This window comes from Rhea pennata, chromosome 1 (genome assembly GCF_028389875.1).
Source record: "Rhea pennata isolate bPtePen1 chromosome 1, bPtePen1.pri, whole genome shotgun sequence".
Classification (NCBI taxonomy): Eukaryota; Metazoa; Chordata; class Aves; order Rheiformes; family Rheidae; genus Rhea; species Rhea pennata.
The window spans coordinates 58,013,818-58,033,929 of NC_084663.1; the positions used below are offsets into that span (position 1 = coordinate 58,013,818).

Sequence of the window (20,112 nt, forward strand, 5' to 3'; positions counted from 1 at the left end):
GCACGCATCTTCCCTACTGCATTGGGTATTATCTAGCCTCTAGTGGTACGGCTATTTACAGTGTGGCACCAAGACTCGGAGGTGTTGCTACTGATGCATATTTTTTGCTACTGAATTCTTATTGAAACACTAGTAGAACAGTTTCCTCAAACGCGCTGTCGTATCTATATAGAATGAACATTACTTAGAGCTATGTTGAAATGTGTGAAAGCATGTGGTTATAGGCTTTTTATTTTTTCCATAGACTTATGTTGAAACATACTCTTACAAGAGTATGTTAGATGATATCTTTTCCTTCAGGAAGGTCTCCAAAATGTCAGTATTGTTTGAGTGATTTTTCAGCTGAACTGTGCTATTAGAAGTAGAGTAGTTTGCTCTTAAAACAACAGAGATTAAAGAATTTAAAATTAAAGGTGTTTTGCTGAGAAACACTAAATGCTAGCAGCAACAACTCTTACAAGAAAACACAGTAAACACTAGAAATGAATGACAACACTGCAAATGTTAAAAAAATTATATTGTAAGTACAGTACAAAAAGTTTCTTTATATAATTGTAATGTAATCTGGATCAAACAACACGGAAATAACAAAAATATAAAAACTGCTAAGTCTCACCAAAGTTTTCCCTCTAGTACCAAATACCACAAGATATAGATTATACAAAGTGTACAAATTTTAAATAAAAACACAATACAGTAGGGTTGTGTGTGTTTTTAAACTCTTCAAGAGTTTTCCGTTGTACAGATGACAAAGTTAGAGCTGATCCCCTTCTGTTTCTTAGAGATCTACCCCTCTACTACAATGCTCTCAGTTGTAAAGGGCTGGAAAGAGCCAGACATTTTTTGTGCCACTCCCAATAGCAGGTGCTTTAGTAAGGGCAGGGAATCACAAATTGAATCAGACTGCCTCCCTCCCAGGCCTCTTCCCAATTCCAAAATCTCTGGGATTAGTCATGCATTGTCAAAACATGTATTCTCTGGTCTGAGGCTTCAGATAAGAACTTACATAATAGTCTGAGAACCTTCTGCTTCATCCACTAACTTACTGAAAAAAATGTAACATTGAACTGAGAAAAGCTCAGTAACAGAGAGACTGCTGTGCACTGGCACTGTTGAGGAATACATGGTAAAGATGAATGGGGAGAAAAACCCTCCTGCACATCTGAGGATTTAATTTAAATATGATTTGGGACTTGGTCATAATGAGGGGCAGCTCGCCTTCAACTGCCCTGAAAAAGAGAAACTACACTTCAAATTGGAAGTAGTCCAAAAGTGCTCTTTTATCATTTTAAAACCTTTGTGTTATAAAGGCTGGAGATGCTGGGGTCAAATTTTTTAAAAAGCCTTGTATTTCAGCTTCTACCCAGCTTCATAAGACAGTCTGTTTTTTTACAAACACTTAAAATCTTGCTGTTGTTCCCCCATACAGAGCCAATGTCTGCTACTGCATATATAGCTGATGCCTGTGGGAAGTGGCTGAGGCACACCTGATTCATATTTTCCACACACTGTTGGTGGGGGGAGGGATTTTTGCTTTTAAATTATATATATATATATATATATACATACACACACACACACACACACACAGAAATATACAGGATAAATTAAAATCTGTTACAGTGTTACAGATATTGGTAAAAGTTAAATACACATGATATGAACACCACATACACATACATACAGACACACAAAAGCCTACATGAGAATCAAGTGCTCTCCTGCATCTCCTCTTTTAGGGAAGCAGAAAACCAAAATACCAAGTATGTGGCTGGAAGGAAGGGGAATCAGTCCAATCAACTGACATGTGCCTTGCTCAGTCATTACTGCTTCAAACTAGTCATTAGTCACTGCCTCACAGCAGCACCATGGCTCTTTCAGTACTTCTGGTGAAAGGGATGGGATCAGTGATCTCAGAAACTCAAGTCCTCTGTTCACAAAACATGTGCAAGATGAGCAAAGGCAATTCAGGTTTCTCCCATCTGCTACCACTCTCCTCTCTATCAAAGTGGGCTGACCATGCCCTGGAAAAATCAGCAGGAGGTTCATTCTCACAAGCCACTGCAGTCTGTTGATATCTCATGCTAATGGCAATTTCGATGCAAGTCCACAAGAATAAATTTGTTGGCATCTTCAACTTTAAACCAAATGTAAGCAGACAACTTTCAGTCATAAGTCACTGAGGGGAGCTTGGAAGTTGTGACTGAGAGGTGAAGACCTCTGTATCTTTTATCAGCCATCCAGCTTTTCCCTCAAGCAGTAGATTTTAAAATGAAAAAGTTAGAAACAAGGCTGGTGAAGAGTTCAGTTCTACTCCTTGGTCCAAAATAAATTAGCATCTCTAACTGCCCTTGGAATAATTAACCTTCCCATCTTAAGCTGGAAGGTATATCAGGAGGTCACCTTGTCCACCTCTGCTTAAAGGAAGTCCAACTAGAGCAGGCTGCTCAGTCAATTTTTGAGTATCATCAAGGATAGAGTCCACACCCTCTCCGGGTAATCTCTTCCACTGACAACCTTTATGGTAGCTTTTTTTTCCATATATCTATAAGTTGATCATCTGGCTGCTTCCCCCACTAACAGATCTGAATTTAAGGCTAGTATCTCAAAAGCTTTCTGAATTCCTCATAAAAATACTTTTGGATTGGAGTACACTTCATCCACCAACAGAAAAGGGTTCTCTCAGCTTAACTTCACAACTTTTCATAAAATTAATAGAAGTCAAATAGTTACAATCCTATGTATATACTATACAGATATAAAACGTTAAAACCCTACACACGGAGCCCTTACAGAGTGCCGGCGTAGTGCATATGCACACAAGTCAGTTATGCAGAGGTTGAGCATGTCCCAGGATCTCTTCCTGTCAAAGTCCAGGCATGATGTAGGCAATGTTGTCTAGTGTGTTTGACTGAGAAAAGAAATTTAATATTGTTTAACATCAGATAATGACTCAAAATATCTGAGAAATGATACAGATGAGGATGGTACTAAGCATCTTCATTGTCTCATAGGTTACCATATGATGAGGCTAACCAAATCTGCCTAGTCATTATCACCACTGCTAGGATAATTTGCACATTCTTGGAAATATGAGTAAATTAAACATAAAGGTAGCCTCAGTCTTTGGAAGCAACTACAAATAAAGAAAATGCTTAAGATTTTCCCTCAGGTGACCTCTTCCTTATGAATCCCAGGCTTTATCTTTGAATTTTGAGCAATCCACATCAGCCAAATCACAGCAACCACTGGGAAGACTTGTGATGCAGGACTTGAGTAAAGTGATTTAAGTAGTAGAATATACATAAAAAAACCCCAACCCTTATTCTACATACACAGATCATTTATGAAATTCTGCAGTGTAAAAGTACAGAGAAAAAGCCTCAAATACACCTACTAATAGGATGTCAGATGGGAAAAACAAGTGGTCTCCGTTTTTCCCTGCAAATATTAGAATTCTGAAAGTAAGAGTCCTCTCTACGCATATCAGAAAACAAGTCCCAGCAGTTTTATCTGTATGTTCTTCAAATGTAGTATATCAGCAACTTCAAACCTGTGACTAGATGGCTGAAGGAAACCTTAATATCTGCCTTTTCATTGCTGAAGAAAGAGTAGCTGGATCTGTACCAACTGTGATTCTAGAATTCAGCAATGCCACCTACTGACTGGAAAGATAAATTACATACTACATGCAACACTAGCATTGAAAACCTCATCCATGTTTTAAAACACAGCTATCTTATTACATATCTGATAGTAGAAATCAGAATAATTTATTATCATGTCTGAGTACCAGTTCTCAGAAGTCCATGGTAAGTACCTGAATCCACCAAAAGCTCTATTGCTCCTTATAACAACAATACAATGATCACATTTCCAAGATATGCACCATTAGTCATGTGGAAAAGGAGTGTCATTGCTCTGAATACATTTGGCAAGCAAGAAGGAAAAGAAAACTATAGGATGTTTTTCCATGGCTTAGGATGGAAACACCCTGCTGACTCAGCTTTTGTGTTGACAGCCACTTTGTGGGAGCTAACAGCCTAAGCTATCACGTTTTTGCTGTTAATAATCTTTTCTCAGCATGAATCAATGTTTGAGCTGTCCCATAAAACATGCCAATTCGTATCCTATTTTATTATTCTGTCATACTTGTTTTTAATCTCTAATTTATTCAGTGTATTCAGACTATACAGTTTTCATTTTTGCTTTGCCTGCTCCTCACCCCTCATTCTCCACCTTATTCATGGCTCCCCTTGGAGTCAGGACTCTGGGTTCTTTTTGTGCTGTAGACATGTTACTCTGTGTCCACCTCATGCTACACTGATGCAACAAGCTGTTGCTAAATCTGATCTCAATAGAAAAGGTAGAATGAACCTGTAGCTATTATCCGGTTCCTTAAAACAGAGACTATTTTCCTTTCCTTTGTGAGGGTTAGAGCCACATGTAAACTCAGTCACATTAGGAATCCTAATTAAGATGGCAAGTTATTTTTTATGCTGCTAAAGAAACCATGTGTGCATACAGAGCAGCAGGAATGGGATTTTTAATTCTTATGCAAAATTAGAACTTTCAAAAATAGTGGCATGTGTATAGATACTTTATTTGGTTCAGATGGATTAATAGAATCACTAAAACAGAACCTAACACACATTACAGCCAATGGAACAAATGTTACATCAGCTTCCCTTGAATCTTTAAATTTTGTGTCTTTACTGGAAAAAAAACTGCTGTACAATAATGTACAGCAGTAATATTTTAAAGAATTTTAAGAAATATCCCTCTAAAAACTAAATGATCAAGACAATTTTCTTATCTTTGTAGCACTGGAGTTATAAGTGTATCATAAGACTGATTTATCAGAAAACTCCAAGTGAACTCCACTGAAATTAATAGGTCTCAAAGGGAAATAACCACAAGGACTCACCAAAACTTGCTTAGGGCAGCCATTCAACTCAGGTAGCTGCGTTGTCAGACATGCTAATGGGCCCAAAGCACAGATGATAGAATCTAGAAGTACTGATAAACTTCCTGAAACAGCCACCATTCCCTGGAAGTAAAGAAAGGAAAAAAATGGATAGGGACAAGTAGTGGAAATCACAGTCATTTCACAACTGTATTGATTCTCATGCAAGTAATATAGGTTCAAACTTGTGGTCATATAGTTTACTTTCATTATTTACACAATAGCAAAAGTACACCAAGCACTTCAATACAGAGACTGCTGGTTCAAAAAATTTAAGAGTTCAATAGGCAACAGGCATATGTAGGATAAAAGTAGGGAATAACAGAAAACAAAGTCAGACACTTAATTCCATAATTTGTATAATGGAGATTTTTGCCACTTCCTGTCATCTATTGTGTTAGCTACATGTGCCCTAAACGGCAGTATCGCTGTTGATAGTTTTATTTTCAAAGCCTAAAGAAATGCTAAGGATGTAAAAAATGCTTTAGTGATTGATATACTTCCAGGAAAGGGAATTATTTGCATGCTTTTTTGTGAAAGAGGGGATTTTTACTCTAGAGCAGCTCCTCTGAAGAATTAAGTCATACCTGAAACACAATACAAGCACATTTATTTTACTGTTGATAAAACAAGCAAACAAAGTAGGATAAGTTGATCACGTTAGCCACTAAATTCACTCGTATTTAGTATTTGAGCAAAATATGTGTTCTCCTTATAGCTAGGCCAAGTTATGAAAGTGAGCGTGTGTGAGTGTGCACACGTGTGTGCACGTGTCTGTTTACATGAGTGTGCACACATCTGTATGTATGTAACCACTATCCTCTAAGAGTAGAAAACAATTAGGATACCACATCCATGTTACCAGGTAAGCTGAAACATTAGAAGCCTAAGCCTACCCAAAGCACTGGCAACAGGAAACTGCCAGAGAGCAGGAGCATATGCAAAAAACCATCTTGGTAAAAGTTTTCTCTGATAGTTTTCTCAGAAGTCTTGACAGAATAACAGAAACTGGATCAGACACTGGCAAAGACAGAAAAGGAATACTAGATCCAAGATGAACATATAGTAAGAAAAGACTGAAGAGTTTGTTGAGCTAAGAATTGCCCTTAAGGATCTAGAGCTGCAAGCCAAGGACCTGTCTGATATCTACTGTATACTGACAAACAAGGCTTTTTATTTCACTGAAAATTAACAGCAATACATCAAAGAAACAGAACACTTCATCTTTCTCTTCCTAGTACAAAAACAGTGGCTAATTTTTTAGGTAAATTACAATAATAACATATGGATTACATGAAATTACCGAGACATTACTGGTTCCAAACTCACCTCTGTTTCCTGCAGTCTGTGACCAATAAGGCTCAGAGATTCCCCCAGCAACTGTAGGTGCGCAGCTACATCAATAGGATCTGTCTCGGGGACTTTGGCCGGTGAGGCAGACACCACCACAGTGCTAGAGGGGGATTTCTTGAGAGGGGAAAGCACACCTGTTGGAGAAGCTGGAAACACACCAATTAAAACTCCATATTGTCTTCTCTCATTCTTGTACTTACAATTTATTTACATAGTAAAGTTCAATCCCAAAAGCAGCAGATGCTTATATAGTTCTGTGCATCTAGTCCTGCAGTCTTTGAAGTCAAAACTTCCCTTCTACATGTGCAGAGCATCTATTCCAGCTGAATACAGTTTTATAGGTTGGCCAGATTTGGTAAACAGCAATGCCAAAATAAGTACAACCACTTTTTTCTCTTGCAGCATACTAGTCCCACTCCAAGTTCCCTGCTGCCTCTTCCTGTTTTATGTTTCAATTCCTGAAGCACAAACAAATCCCTGTTCTTCTAATTAGAATTAGACAAGGGAGTTTGGGGTTTTTTTTTTGAAACAGGCTGACATCATTCTTGGGTTTTGAGTAAAATATAGGTTAAAAAAAATGCCAGGACTTGTGAGAAAGCGGGTAGTAGTGCGAAGCAGGAAAGGACCTCTGTTCTTTATTTCACAGGTAGTCCTACTTCCCCTTTCCAAAAAAAGACTTGAGCAAACAAGGCATAAGAATTACCTTTTATTTTTGGTGCACCATCTGAAGATGATGCCTTCCTCTTTACAGTGGTGGCCTCTGCTTTATTCTGTTTGTGTTGCAGATACTGAGCTTTTTGTTTCCAGACCTGCAGTTATCACAGTATGAAAAAAGATATTCATAACATCAGGTAATTCTGTTACCTGATGCCAAAACTTGGAGGCAGAATGACTTTATGTAGATAATTGGTCGAGCAATGCCATGAGGATAAAAGAGATGCTTTTATAACCATAAAGACAAGGTTACCTATTTTTCTGTACTTTAAGAAAAGAGGAAACATTTTGTAAGGCATGGTGGCAATGCTGCCAGCGTGTTCTGACCTAAGCTCCTAGTTAAATCATTTTACAAAACATCTCGCACAGACTTACCAGTTTATCCTTCTCAGGTAGCTGCTTCCACACTTCTGCTAGTTTTTTGCTCAGCTCTCCAAAATCTGGCAGAAGAGAAGAAAAATGTTTAATATGTATGACATACTAAAATGAAGGAGAGAACTTATGAAATTTATGTGAATGTTGACAGAGGAATAATTGGCCCATGCATGTACATTTAGGAAACAACCTGTTCTACATCAAGGACTCTCTGTCTGCCTGAGAAATTATTTCCAGTGTGTTGTTTCATTACTGACTAAAATGAGAAAAGCTGATATAGGGAATATAAGACCATATGTACATACGGAAAAGTGATGAAATGAACCAGCAGAGACAGGCCTGCAAGTAAATGAAAGGGAGAACTGGCAATTTTTTTTATCTAGATTCACAGCTTGGTTGAAATATAATGAAATCAAATCATAAAATCAACTTCTAATCTCTTTGCTGTCTCTTTTTCAAAAAAAAAAAATGGGTATTCCTAACACTCCATCAAAATTAAGAGTTTGGTATGGCACAGAGAAGGTATGTCCTGATAGATAATCTGACAGATGTATAATCAACAGAAGACAAGGCTAGATTATTCTCTCACCTATCCCAGGATGTTCAGATACAATAGTTGTACGATATTCCTTACAGAATACTTGATATGCAGACATGTTCTTCTTCTTTGGCTAGTCAGAAGAAGAAAAGGAAAGAAAGATTTTTAATTACAATGATATCTACTTGAATTAATAACTAACAACAAAGATTAATTATATTAATATATTAACAATAAATAATAATTATTAATAAATTGTCATTTATAGAAGTCGAAGAAAGATACTGTGCTTAGATAAGGAACCAAAAGAAGCAGTGTTTTAGATGTGCTGGCTGAATTTAGTAGTTATGAAAGCACAGGAACGAGCTAGAACTAGTCTTAACACAAGGCTTATCTTGCAACAACTCTATCAATGCATTTCACTTCTAACTCACAACTTGCTATTCTAAATCCACAATCAATATACAACTCTGCTAATATATCTCAGTTTTAAAACTTAAAATTAAAAAAAAAATCTGTTATACTATCTGCAGTACCTATCGTAGTCCTGCCAAACGATTTCAGTCCTCATTCCACTGTTTCCTTCCATTCCTTTCATGCCTACAAAACATTTCATAGTGGCAGGAAAGTAGACAGTAGAAATATAGTGATAGCAGAGTCATAAGCAGCTGCCAAGCTGTGATCAGAGAAAATTTACCAAACAGAATAGAGTAGGGTTGAACAAACTTGGGCTACTTCTGCCCATTTCCTGACACAAAGCAGCTCTTGTCTTCATAGATATACAGAAACTGTTTTTCCATATCTATACACTTACACAGCTAGAAGTATGTAATCTGGAAATCTCATTCATATGCTAGCTACAGTTTTTCCTACTCATACCCTTGGAAGTTAACCATGAAGACCTGATTTTGGAACTACAGGACAAAATCGAGAATGTGGTAGTCTGTAGAATTAGAACTTCATTTTAATACAGGAAAAAATGGGGAAGTATCTTCACACTTCAGGGTGGAGCTCGATGCCTTTTTACAGGAACTATCATGATGGACTAGATTAGTGCTAGGCTTGTCCAAACTCCTGTCTGGCAATAGCTACAATGAGTTACCTTTGAAAATGACATAGTTGTGGCATAATCTATACCAAGCTAATTAAGTATAATTTTTTCAAAGGACCTGTGTCACCTAAAGACTGTCCTATTCTACAAAAAATAATGATTTATATTACTTTTGTTAGAAAAATAAATCAAAATAGCCAAAACATTTAAACCATTAATGCTGATATTGGTTACATATAACAGTTTTAATATAACATGGCTCTGTAATGGAAAAAGCACTTGACACAATAAAATTATTTTCACGACAGTGAAAATTAGAAATACCTTTAAATAGAAGACAAAACAAAGTAGGAAGAGGGTGTAGCCCTTACTAGGCCAGCTGTTACTGCTGAAAGAAATTAGACAAACTTTTCTGCACATATGCCCTAAAAATCTGTTTAACATTTTCAGTTCCAGCAGTTAGCCTAAAAAAAACATCATTTCTATCATTAGACTGTCACACACCCTCCAAACTTTGTGGTTTCTGCAAGCTACTGCTTTGAAAAATTAGATTCTGAAATAATGGTAATGAATTCCTTGATGACTTCTGCAATATTAAGCACGTAATTTATCATTACTCAAGTTCAAAGTCTCAGGGTATCCCAATTTCTATCTTCCCTCTTATTTTTCCTTACCTTTTCTTTTTCTCTTTCCTTTTCTTTTTCCTTCTCCCTCTCCTTTTCTTTTTCCTTCTCCCTCTCCTTTTCTTTTTCCTTCTCCTTCTCCTTTTCTTTTTCCTTCTCCCTCTCCTTTTCTTTTTCCTTCTCCCTCTCCTTTTCCTTCTTCTCCTTCTCCTTTTCTTTTTCCTTTTCCTTCTCTTTTTCCCTTTCTTTCTCCCTCTCCTTTTCTTTCTCCCTCTCCCTCTCCTTTTCTTTCTCCCTCTCCCTCTCCTTTTCTTTCTCCCTCTCCCTCTCCTTTTCTTTCTCCCACTTCTCAGCTTTTTCTTTCTCCTTGTCTTCCCTTCTCCTCCTCTTCTCACCCTGTCCATCTGAGTGAAAAACAGGAGGTGGTGGAGGAAGAACATAAGGAGTAGTGGTAGGGGGTGGTGGTGATACTGTTGCTTCTGTTACTGCCACGGGGTGTCCAGAACTCCTTTTAGATTTAGAGTGCTTTTTCTCTCTGTGTTTCTCCTTGTCTTTTTTTTTCTTGCTTTTTTTTGACTTCTTCTTCTTCTTGATTTCCCGGTAGGAGTCATCTATCACTAGCTCTCCAGCCTCTAACTCCCCACCAGAAGATGAACCAGATTCTGGTGGTGCTTCCAGATCATATTCACTCCCATGGCCCTCTGAAATAAGGGAGGTGTCAGCAACATTCCCCTCGGAAGGTGGATGTGGGTCTGGAGGTGGCTTGTGCTTCTTCCGGGTTGACCTCAGGAAGCTCGGCAGTTCATGACCCACAAGGAATGTGCCTTGCTCATCTCGAGCTGACTTCTTTGAAGATTTCTTTGCAGCAGCTGATGGTGAAGAGTAGGGGAAAGACTCACCATCTGCTGCACTGCTTCCTTTCTCCTTTGGCGAAAGGATGAGCTTCATTTTCAAGCCATCAGGTTCACGGAGAGTAAATGTCTCTGTGTTCACATAGAGAGGTTTCATTTTTTTAGATTTGTGGTAGCTGCCATCATCCAGTGAATGCTCCCCACTGCTTCCACTTAACTTCTTCTTGTGGTGCTCCTTTTTGCTTTCAGAATGGCCACAGGAAGAATGAGATGATGATTTTTCAGAGGTTTTCTTTGAAGACTTTGAACTAGTGGCCAAAGGTGAGGTGATAGCTTTGAGTAGATCCATGGTTGTATCAGCAGAGGGTGGGCTGGAAACTGCTTTTTTCTTCTTCTTTGATGGTAGATCCAAAGGCGAAAGATCTAAAAAAGATCAACAGAAATGTACATCAACATGACTCCTTTAAAAACAGCACTACACTAGCTTAAGAATGGAAGAGAGAATCCTGCAATAGTTATGATTATAGCTAACTGATCTGCATCCTGGCTTAAGGACAAGATCTCTGAAACTTATTACCACCTCAGTGCATTCTTGCTGATACAATTCAAACAATTTACGGAGGAAAGACAGACGAAGCAAGTTCCTGAAGTTTTGTCTGATTCAATTTTCTATCATGAAATAGCATATTTTGATGAGAATATACCTTTTTGAATCTGAAATATTACATCTCAAGTGCAAGGTTTTCTTGTTACTTTTAGTCAAGGAGACACCAATGAATTGAAAACATGAACTTTTTCATTCTGAAAACAGATTTTTGATAAAATTTCAATTTGTAAAAATATTCCAAAGACATGGCTTTCTTTTTGCATTAGGGCAAAAATAACTCTTAAACCTTTTAAGCCATTATGAACTGAATTGTCATTTTCTGGTCAATTTATTACCTATGAGAATAATGTCTTTGTATTTAACCTGAACCTAAACGCATTCCTCTTATGCCTTGAAACATTGTATTTCTACAACTTCAGAAAAATATGTACTATCTGCAAGTTAAATCACAGCTTGTAATACAGCATGTAAAGAAAGAAATACAAAAGCCAAAAGAAAAGGGGGGATGGAAGCTGTTTATTCCCTCAAATGAAGCTCTCCAACTAATGAAGCTAAAATCTGAAATATCAGTCCTTATCTTTTGCTATCTGGTGCAGTATTCTGATCAGTCTCTGATCGCTTGTTCTAAAACAGGTTGGTATACTTTCCCTCCTAAAAGTGCTAACCACAAAACTTGATGCTGGTTGATGAGCCCTCTTTCCTTAAGGTCATGACTAGTTAGCTCCTTCCCCTGCCTGATCACCATCTTACCTCTGTAGCTGAACTCATCGGAGGAGTGCTTTCGCTTCTTTTTGTGAGGTTCTGTCCCCAGAAAGACAAGCTTGCTGTCCTAAAATAAGAGTAGAGAAATTGCTCAACAAACAAGAGGGAAATTGTAAGAGATTCACATGGACTACTGCCATAGAAAATAAATTGTAAGAGTTATCAGAGTTACTGGTTCTAATGCCAAGGAACCCTAGTCATGGACCAGGATCCTTATTCTAGATGCTATGTAATGAGAGGAAACATTCTTTGTCCCCAGAAGCCCAAAGTGTAGGTATAAGGCAAGAAACAATAAGCAACAAACAGATAGCTAGGAGAATACTAAAAAACAGTATTAGTCAGCACTGGTTTCAGCACATCAGCCACCTCACTGGCATCAAGCTTTCTGTAAACATTGTAGCAAAACAAGAGTGTAAGAAGGAAACTGAAAGAAGACAGATTTCTTTTTAGGGAGCTCTTCCCAAATGAAAGGAGCAATACAGAAGAAAACGTGGAAGAGCACATTTTAAAGCATTAAGAAAGGGCAATGGAAGCCAGCATTTGGAGATCAGCTGATGAGTTGATCAAAGACAAAGTCTACATATTACTACAGCTAAGAGATAACTAAGCATGCATAGGCCACCAAGCCTTGAAAATGAAGGTGAGTAGTTTGTATTTAATATGCTGGAGAAAACAAATGAAAGGCATAGGGAGGTGACAAATAAAAAGATGGGCCAAAAAATTGACCTCCAAATCTCTTGTCACCCAACTATAATTTGTTGCTTGACCAATTTACAGTCTGAAAATGATGCTCCTCTGCAGAATTCCATCTGCATGGTAGAAGAATAAGATTTTCATTTAAACTAGAATGTTTTTTCTCACATTTAAAAAAATAAAAAAACAATCACAAGATAGTCACCTTTGAGCTGACAGCAGAAATTTTAGCTCAAAGAGGAAAGTTTTGAAGAAACTTAAGTTGTCGCTACATGATTTCAGTGTTAAGGCCCCAAGGAGATGAATAGGGCAAGTTCATACCTCTCAAGAGCTATCGTTTCAGGCTGTCTGCAGAATCAGGAAGACAACAGTGCATCGGTTAATGTTTTATTCATTCTGTGCTGACTATTTATACAATTGCAAATTCTAAAAATCCTATTTTTGTGTGTAAAGTCATTCATGCTATCTCATGATTTGCAAGGTTCTGCATCAAGGCTAGAAGAAGACCCCACTACCCTATTTCCTGAGGTCAGAAAAATCAAGAATCAGTTGTACTTGGGATTGGCCCTCTCTTTTTCCCCAGAAAAGTTATTGAACATTACAAGACATTTAATTAAATGCTCTTGCTATCTTCTACAGGAATTTCTACATAGACAAAACCAATACACCCTCCCATCCCATCTCATCCAATTCCGTCAGTAACTTTACACTTTCAACCTTTTCTCTGAGAACTTCCTGACCTGGGCTGCTATCTCCTCCTCTTGTAGCAGATCCTCGTGTTTTCTCTCTCGCTGTTTCCTGCCAGCTGCCAGGCCCACGTCATCAACACTCCGGTCACTCTCTAGGAACACTGGGAATTATGTAAAATGGAGGAAAACAAAGAAATGAAATATTCATTTAAGGAACAACAGATATATGGTCTATATATAAAATACGACAGCAGCAAAAGCTGGTGCAGGGTTATGCATAAAACCCAGCAAGTCCTGCGGCCTAAAAAATAACGTGCTGTACTTCCTAACCACAGGAATAGGGCTCAATGCTCTAACGCTACAACAGAAGTACCCAAGGTTTCATTTCTAATCCTTTTATATTTCTTCCTAATGACAACTGGATCTAGAAATGTTGCTACAACTTAATCTCTATCCCTGGTCTCCTGTTCCATTGAGCTGACAGGGAGAAACAGGCTGCAGTGGTAGAATACTTAGTCAAGGTCTTCACATTAAGAAATACCACCCACTTCTCTAAAGTTCTAATCCCAAACTTTACTTCTGGAAGTCAAGGGCTCGGGATCCTGCAGAAACTTGACCAGATTAAGGCAATACCCTTCAATGAGCCACAAGAGACTAGCTTTCTCTCCCCACTCTCTGACTCCATGGCCTAGAAAGGGCTGCAGAGGGTACCCTTTTTTTGGCAACTCTCTCTGAGATTATGAAGCGGTCATACCTTCTTTCTTCCTGGAGTCATCATAAGCCATGGTGGTCCTGCAGGAGCCTGAGAATGTGTTGCCACGTCTGGGCTCCTTCCCCCGTTCCCGTCTACAGGAAAAGGTCTGAGAAACAGAGAATGAAAATAACCCTCCCAGAAAGAAAAATCATAATGGAATATGGGAAACTTCCTATGAACCAAATGAAGATTCTTTGGAAGATGGTGGGAAAGGAAGAGAATCTAACCCCTGGTCTGTTCATGATCATATTTCAGGCGTGACAAAAAATTTTGTTAAATTAACTGAACGTAAGGGGAAGATAGTTTTCTCTTATTTTTCAAAAGGTAACAATATCACCTCTTCTTTGTAAAATCTCCACATCATTGAATGAATTTCTTTTGAAAAGCATAAAGAATGTGAGAAAATAGCTAAGTTTTATTTTTAAATGACACAAAAAAATTGAAACAGAACTTGTGTCAAGATCCTTTTTGTCAGGAGCCACTGTAGCAAAGAGTGGGATGTTTAAAGAGAAATTCCAAACCCTTGAATCTCAGATGAAGTGAAGGAAAGGAAGAACTCAGGTAGGAATCAACGCATCATAAAAGCATTATTTCAGATCTTTGGAACTAAGTAATTGAAGATTTTGGAGTGAAGATATTCATCTTTTCTGGTACATTTCCAGACACTACCACTGCAGCCATTCTGAATGTCAGCTTGGGAGAGGGAGCAGAGGAAAGTATTCTATTTCTGGGGGGACTTTTGCTGAACCCTTAGTTCCTGCCAGCTCACCAAGTTCCAGGTCTCCTCTAAATGAGTCATTCTATTCTACAGTTGCTGGTATATAAAAGGACAGTGCCATTATACAGTAGTTTCACTCCAGTTCTCTCTGAGTTTTTCAGTCAGTGACCAACTTAACTTGAAAAAGTCTGACCTTCTGATAACCCAAACTGCAATTTAAAAGTGCATGTGTGCATACGTGTGTGTATGCACATCTGCAACTGTTAAATCACAGAGACCATGCAGCTAGTTCTGACTAGCTGATACAGTAATCTCAGCACGTTAGTTACATTTGAACATCTTGTGCGCAAGGAACTTACCTTGCATACGCTTTTTGTATTCCTGCACATACACAAATTTTATAAGTAACTGACCAATGCTAAAAACTATACAACGTATTCAATATGTTGTTGTTTCTTAGGTAAAAGAACAAAATCCCAAGTAATTCAAGCTTACAGGTACACAGGAGATATTTTTAAAAATTTATAAAATTCACAGGGTACAAGTTAATTCTTCATTTCTCTAATATTTTGGAAAAACATCAATTACAGTGTTTTTGAAAATAATATTCTAACCACTATAAATTGTTGCTAGTAAGCAGAATTTATGTATATACATAATAGCACTGGGCTTTACAGTTTATTAAAAAAAAAATTGCCACTTGATGGGCTTACAGTATTGGACCAGCTCTTGCAAACATTTCAAGATGTCCAGTTCTCTGTTGTCATACAGATTTCAGTGGGAACATATGTGATAGTAAAGCCTCGTGCTCAAAAGGATTAAGGCTTAATCTGGATGCTGCTCAGTAAAAACAGAAGATGGTCATTCATAAGGGGATGACACTTAGAAACTAAGATTTTTTTATAGCTATATGCATACATTTTATTCTCTTTTTAAAGCTTAGCTAAGTTGTCTGGCAGCTATAAAGGTTGGTAAATAACATCCTTGCCCAAAGGGGCTTACAGCCTAGACTGCTAATGCTACAAATATAAATAATATTCTTGTCTTCTACAAATTCTGATTAGATTCCAGTGCCTTAAATTCTTAGGTTAGAGAAGATATCACACACGCTCAGTGGGCCAGGTCTCTCCAAGTTCCTAGGTCCTTAATACATGTGTTTGCAGGATCAGGATCACACGTGGCTCTTCTGCAAACCCAATGGCACTTTCACATTTCATTCCTCCAAACGAGTTTGCACAACCTTCCCGCGACAGGCGACGGTAGCAGGCTCCCACTTTTCCTTGCCCAACTTGCCGCACGCATTTCCTGCTCTCTCCGGGAGCCGTGATAGAGTGGAGACAGCGCTGGGACTTTCGGGGCAGGTGCAAGTGGCAGACGTCGGGGTCTGTCTTTCCACAAACACGGTGCCCGCAGTCAGATAGCGCCCCAGCGCAGAGCGCCGCCAGGCAGCACAACTGCCCCGCCAAACAAGCCACCTGGGTGGCTGCTCGCTGCCACAGCGCGGCCGCCGGACCCAGCCCGCAGCCCACTGCCTGTGGGGCAGCCACGGACCCGGGCCCGCGCCCCTAACTACCTGCGCGCGGAGCCCGGCTGCGCATGCGCGCTTTTCCCGCTGCACCCCCCCTGCCACCCCGCCGCCTCCTATGGCCGCGGTTCGCGCCCTTCCCGCCGCCTCAGTTTGAACTGGCCTCAGCCGCCCCCCCTCCCGCCCGCGTGCCCTCTCACCCGAGCGGGCTCCGGCCTCACTCCAGCCCGCGGCTCTGCCCCTGGAGCCGGCCACGCGTGCCCCCGCGGAGGTAGCGGCGAGCGGAATGGGAGCTGCCAGTCCGCCGGCGCCGAGCCGCGGCCGCAGCTCCGGGGTGCGGAGGTGCTGCCGCCACCTCACTCCGCGCTGCCGCTTCCCGCCTCGCCGCCATAACCCGCGGCCGCCATCTTGGAGTGAGAGAAAAGACACCCCGCCCCGGTGGCAGCGGCAAGGGGCAGCCAGCCGAGCACCGAGCCTCTCCAACGAGGGGAGGCGGGGTAGGGGCGTACCGATCGTGCAGGCGCTGTGGGTGCGGGCAGGGCGGGAGGGGGGGATGTAGTTGTTGCTGTCGCCGTGTCGGGTAGCGGTCGCGGCGCGTTGAGCTTTTCCCCGCCGATGCCCCGGGCTCCTGACGCGGGCAGGGTTCGGTAGGAGAAAAGTCTCGGAGCTCTGCGGGACGGGTGCCTTGGCTGGTTGTGTGCCTGGTACCCGGCTCTAACACACCGCTGGGCTCCCGCCTGAGAAGGCAGCGTGGCCTCACCACAGCCTGGGAGGCGGCGGGGGGCAAACAGCTGCCAGTGTCTTCTCAAGGGCTCGTACATTCCTGCAGGGGATTCGAGAGAGAAGTGAAAAAGCTCAAGAGCGATCTGACCAGGAAAAGTCTTTTCCCCTCCGTGTTAGCCTTTCTTCACTCTGTTCGTAAACTCTGGAGGTTTGACAAGCTGCACTTAAGTCTTACCTGTAATCCCATTATCTCTGTTGATGCGGGGGTCTGCTTTATACAGATGCCAGTGGGAACTAGCATGACTTTAAGAGACTGCTCTCAGGCACTTGCTGTCCACATAGTACAGTTCCCAGACGTGCCCAAGGTTAAAGTGACTTGACCCGAACAGACACATCAGTTTCCCTGCCCTGACAGATCTGCCTTCTGGTCTTGCTAATATTTTTGTGTCCTAACAAGTGCATAATGACAATGATGATGATCTGAGTTTCTGCAGGGCCGACAGGAACCAGAATGGCCTAGCTGTGTTACACTGTGTGAATATATAGCTTGGTCCAAAGTGAGGGTTACAGCCTCTAATTTCCCCAGCCACTATGCACAGATCAATGCCTGCAGATGCAGCAGCTGTAACGTATCAGAGTAAAACCCACCAGCTGTGAGGATGCGTGCAAGGTCTGTGCAGATGTTCTCATGCATGTATATACTCATGCCTGGTGCTGTTTATACTTTCTATAAAATCATTCCTTACTTTCCAGTCCATAACACAGGCAGCAGTTATGGTCCTCACTAGTGGGACAAATGTCTCTCCACAAATGTGTGTCCAGAACCTTGCTGATATTGACCACATTGCCCAAGACCTGCTATTTATCACAGATTACTGATGATGCTTTTAGAGGTTCCAGTGATAGGTCCATACTCCATTTGACAAAGCATTGAGTACAAGAAAACCATGGCTTCTGTCACCAGAATTTTAGTCCTGAGCTTCCTTGCTGGTACTACAGACTGTATGGAAGCATCAAGTAATTTCCTGGAGCAAATGAGCATGACAGTCTACAGGTCAGGTAGAAACAGTTGGGAGGAAATAAGGATAAGATTTTAACATGGTTGGAGTAGGCTAGGTGCAGTCTGAAGGAGCAGAGGTACAGACTGATTTGAAAATCAGAAAGCTTAAATTAGCCTTGTGTTTGAGGATTGCAAATGTTTGACAATGGTACCTAGTAAATATATAGGGATAGTGTGTTTAATATTCTGCACTCTAAAAAGAATTTCAGCTCCCCTGCAGTTTAATGGTTTTAGCACTGGATATTTCAGAGGTATTAGATAGTGTCAGTGATTGCATGTGGAGGAGAGAGAATGAGTTTGCAGGTGAGTTTGTGAAAATGAGCATATAGCAGGATACCTGTACATAAAACCACTGAAGCACGAAGCATTCAGATCTCCCCTGCTGAGATCCATCCATGTTCCTCTCCTCCTGCAGAATACTAATAATATTAATAGTACTCATAGGAATATAATGTTGTCCCTCATACTGCACTTTTCAGCAGTGCAGGAGGGCTCAGAAAAAATTCATTTCAGTCTTTCCCATTCCCCAGGGCTAATAAAGTGAGTCATGGGCACTTACTGGCTGCTTTCGAACAACTTAGCCTTTTCCTTCTCTAGAAAATCCAAAGATTCCTTTAGGACTTACATCTAAACTTTAGAGGTCAGAAGGGAAAATGTCAGGACACTGATAGCAAATTTTAAAATAGTCACAACCTCTCCAAATGAGTAACACCTGGCAGAACTGTATTGGAAAGGTCATCATGACGGAGTAGGAAAAGCAAACAGTCCCCATAGATTCAAAGACCTGAAGTGCAGCGTTAGTTAATCTCACATTATTGTGAGAATATTGCCCATTCCTTTTGTTCTGAACATCCTGCATTCTTTGACCTACATGCCAAAGAGAGAGACTGCTGAAAGAATTCACAGTATATTCCTTCAGATGTCTAGTTGGCAAAGACATACACGTTGTATGATATACTGTTGCCAGTGCAGAACATTTTGGGATATGGGTATACTTATTTATGTTTGATGCAAGATTAATCGTGTGCTAAAGGCTGCTGCCCATTAAGGTGACCAGTATGGTCTTGCTATTCCTATATATATTCCTACCTGTACTTCTCTTCGTATTTTCTACTGCTACACTACTTAAGACACAAATTTCTAGATTCAGTAGCTCTCTTTTACTTTCACGCTTGTTTAGTACTTAGCCTGGTGGGTTCTCAAGTGAATTGAGTATAAAAATAATTGATAATAACCATGAGTACAAGCCTACAACCAAGTTATGTACAAAATTAAATGCAGAACTCAGAGCTCTATGAACAATTGCCAGTTCTCCCTGCCACAGTTTGCAACTCAGAAATCTCTTTTCATTCTTGACCCATTTTTCCCTACTTTCTTCCTAAATTCACAGAGAATTTGGCATTAACTGGAATAGGACCTGGATTAAATCCTACCTCTCCACCAAAAGCCTGCTTTGTTTTGCGCAGACAGTGCTACTCTTCTCTTTGTACACTACAACACTTGTAAGTTACCAGCTACCAAACTGCCCTTAAAAGGCAGCACAGCATATTACAGTTGGGAGGTTCTAGAAGAAGTAAGCACATTTTAAAAGGCTTATGAGTATGAATATGGAGGAAGCGATTTTAATGTGTCAGTGGAGTTCAGGTAAAGTAGTGGTTATCACATCTGCTTTACACACTGAAGGTCCTGGGTTCAAGCCTCAGTGGAACCAACACCAGGAAATCTTTGGGAGTTTGGACTAGATCATCTCCAGAGGTCCCTTCCAACCTTACTGATTCTGTGATTTCTGTGAAAGTAGATATTAGATGACAATTACCTCAGCCCTATAATTTCACTAGTCTTATTTATAAGCAAAGCTACTGAGTCCTGTTTGAATATAAAGACTTGCTTCCTTAGAGAAGCAAAACTTCAAAGAATTTATCTGCATTGTTTCAGTATTGGAAATTTGCTCAAATTACTTCCCATTTTTCTTCAATTCCTACAGGAGGCATTCATTTTCTTGTCTCTTCATCTAGGAATATAGTCACTAATGAAGCCACAAGTGTAGGTGTATTCATTTATAGCATCAATACAACAGTCTAAATGTTCCCCAAGCCACAGCATCTGTCTC

The 20,112-nt window shown here is 40.2% G+C and overlaps 1 protein-coding gene across 3 annotated transcripts; it reads right to left on the reverse strand.

The window, feature by feature from the left end:
• Positions 1-499: 499 nt before the first annotated feature.
• On the reverse strand, positions 500-16,639 carry HMGXB4 (HMG-box containing 4). Of its 3 annotated transcripts, XM_062588892.1 has the most exons (11): positions 16,420-16,499; positions 13,977-14,082; positions 13,274-13,383; positions 11,829-11,907; positions 9,672-10,894; positions 7,998-8,079; positions 7,409-7,473; positions 7,023-7,128; positions 6,296-6,465; positions 4,928-5,050; positions 500-2,911 (listed from the first exon to the last, which is right to left on the reverse strand). In XM_062588892.1, the coding sequence occupies exons 2-11, from the start codon at positions 14,005-14,007 to the stop codon at positions 2,867-2,869; spliced, it is 2,034 nt and encodes a 677-aa protein (XP_062444876.1). In that variant the 5' UTR covers positions 14,008-14,082; positions 16,420-16,499; the 3' UTR covers positions 500-2,866. The 3 variants fall into 3 exon arrangements, with proteins under 3 accessions (XP_062444876.1, XP_062444895.1, XP_062444885.1); XM_062588911.1 differs by lacking the exon at positions 13,977-14,082 and having other exon boundaries at positions 16,420-16,639; XM_062588901.1 differs by lacking the exons at positions 13,977-14,082; positions 16,420-16,499 and adding an exon at positions 12,855-12,881 and having other exon boundaries at positions 13,274-13,360.
• Positions 16,640-20,112: the final 3,473 nt, after the last annotated feature.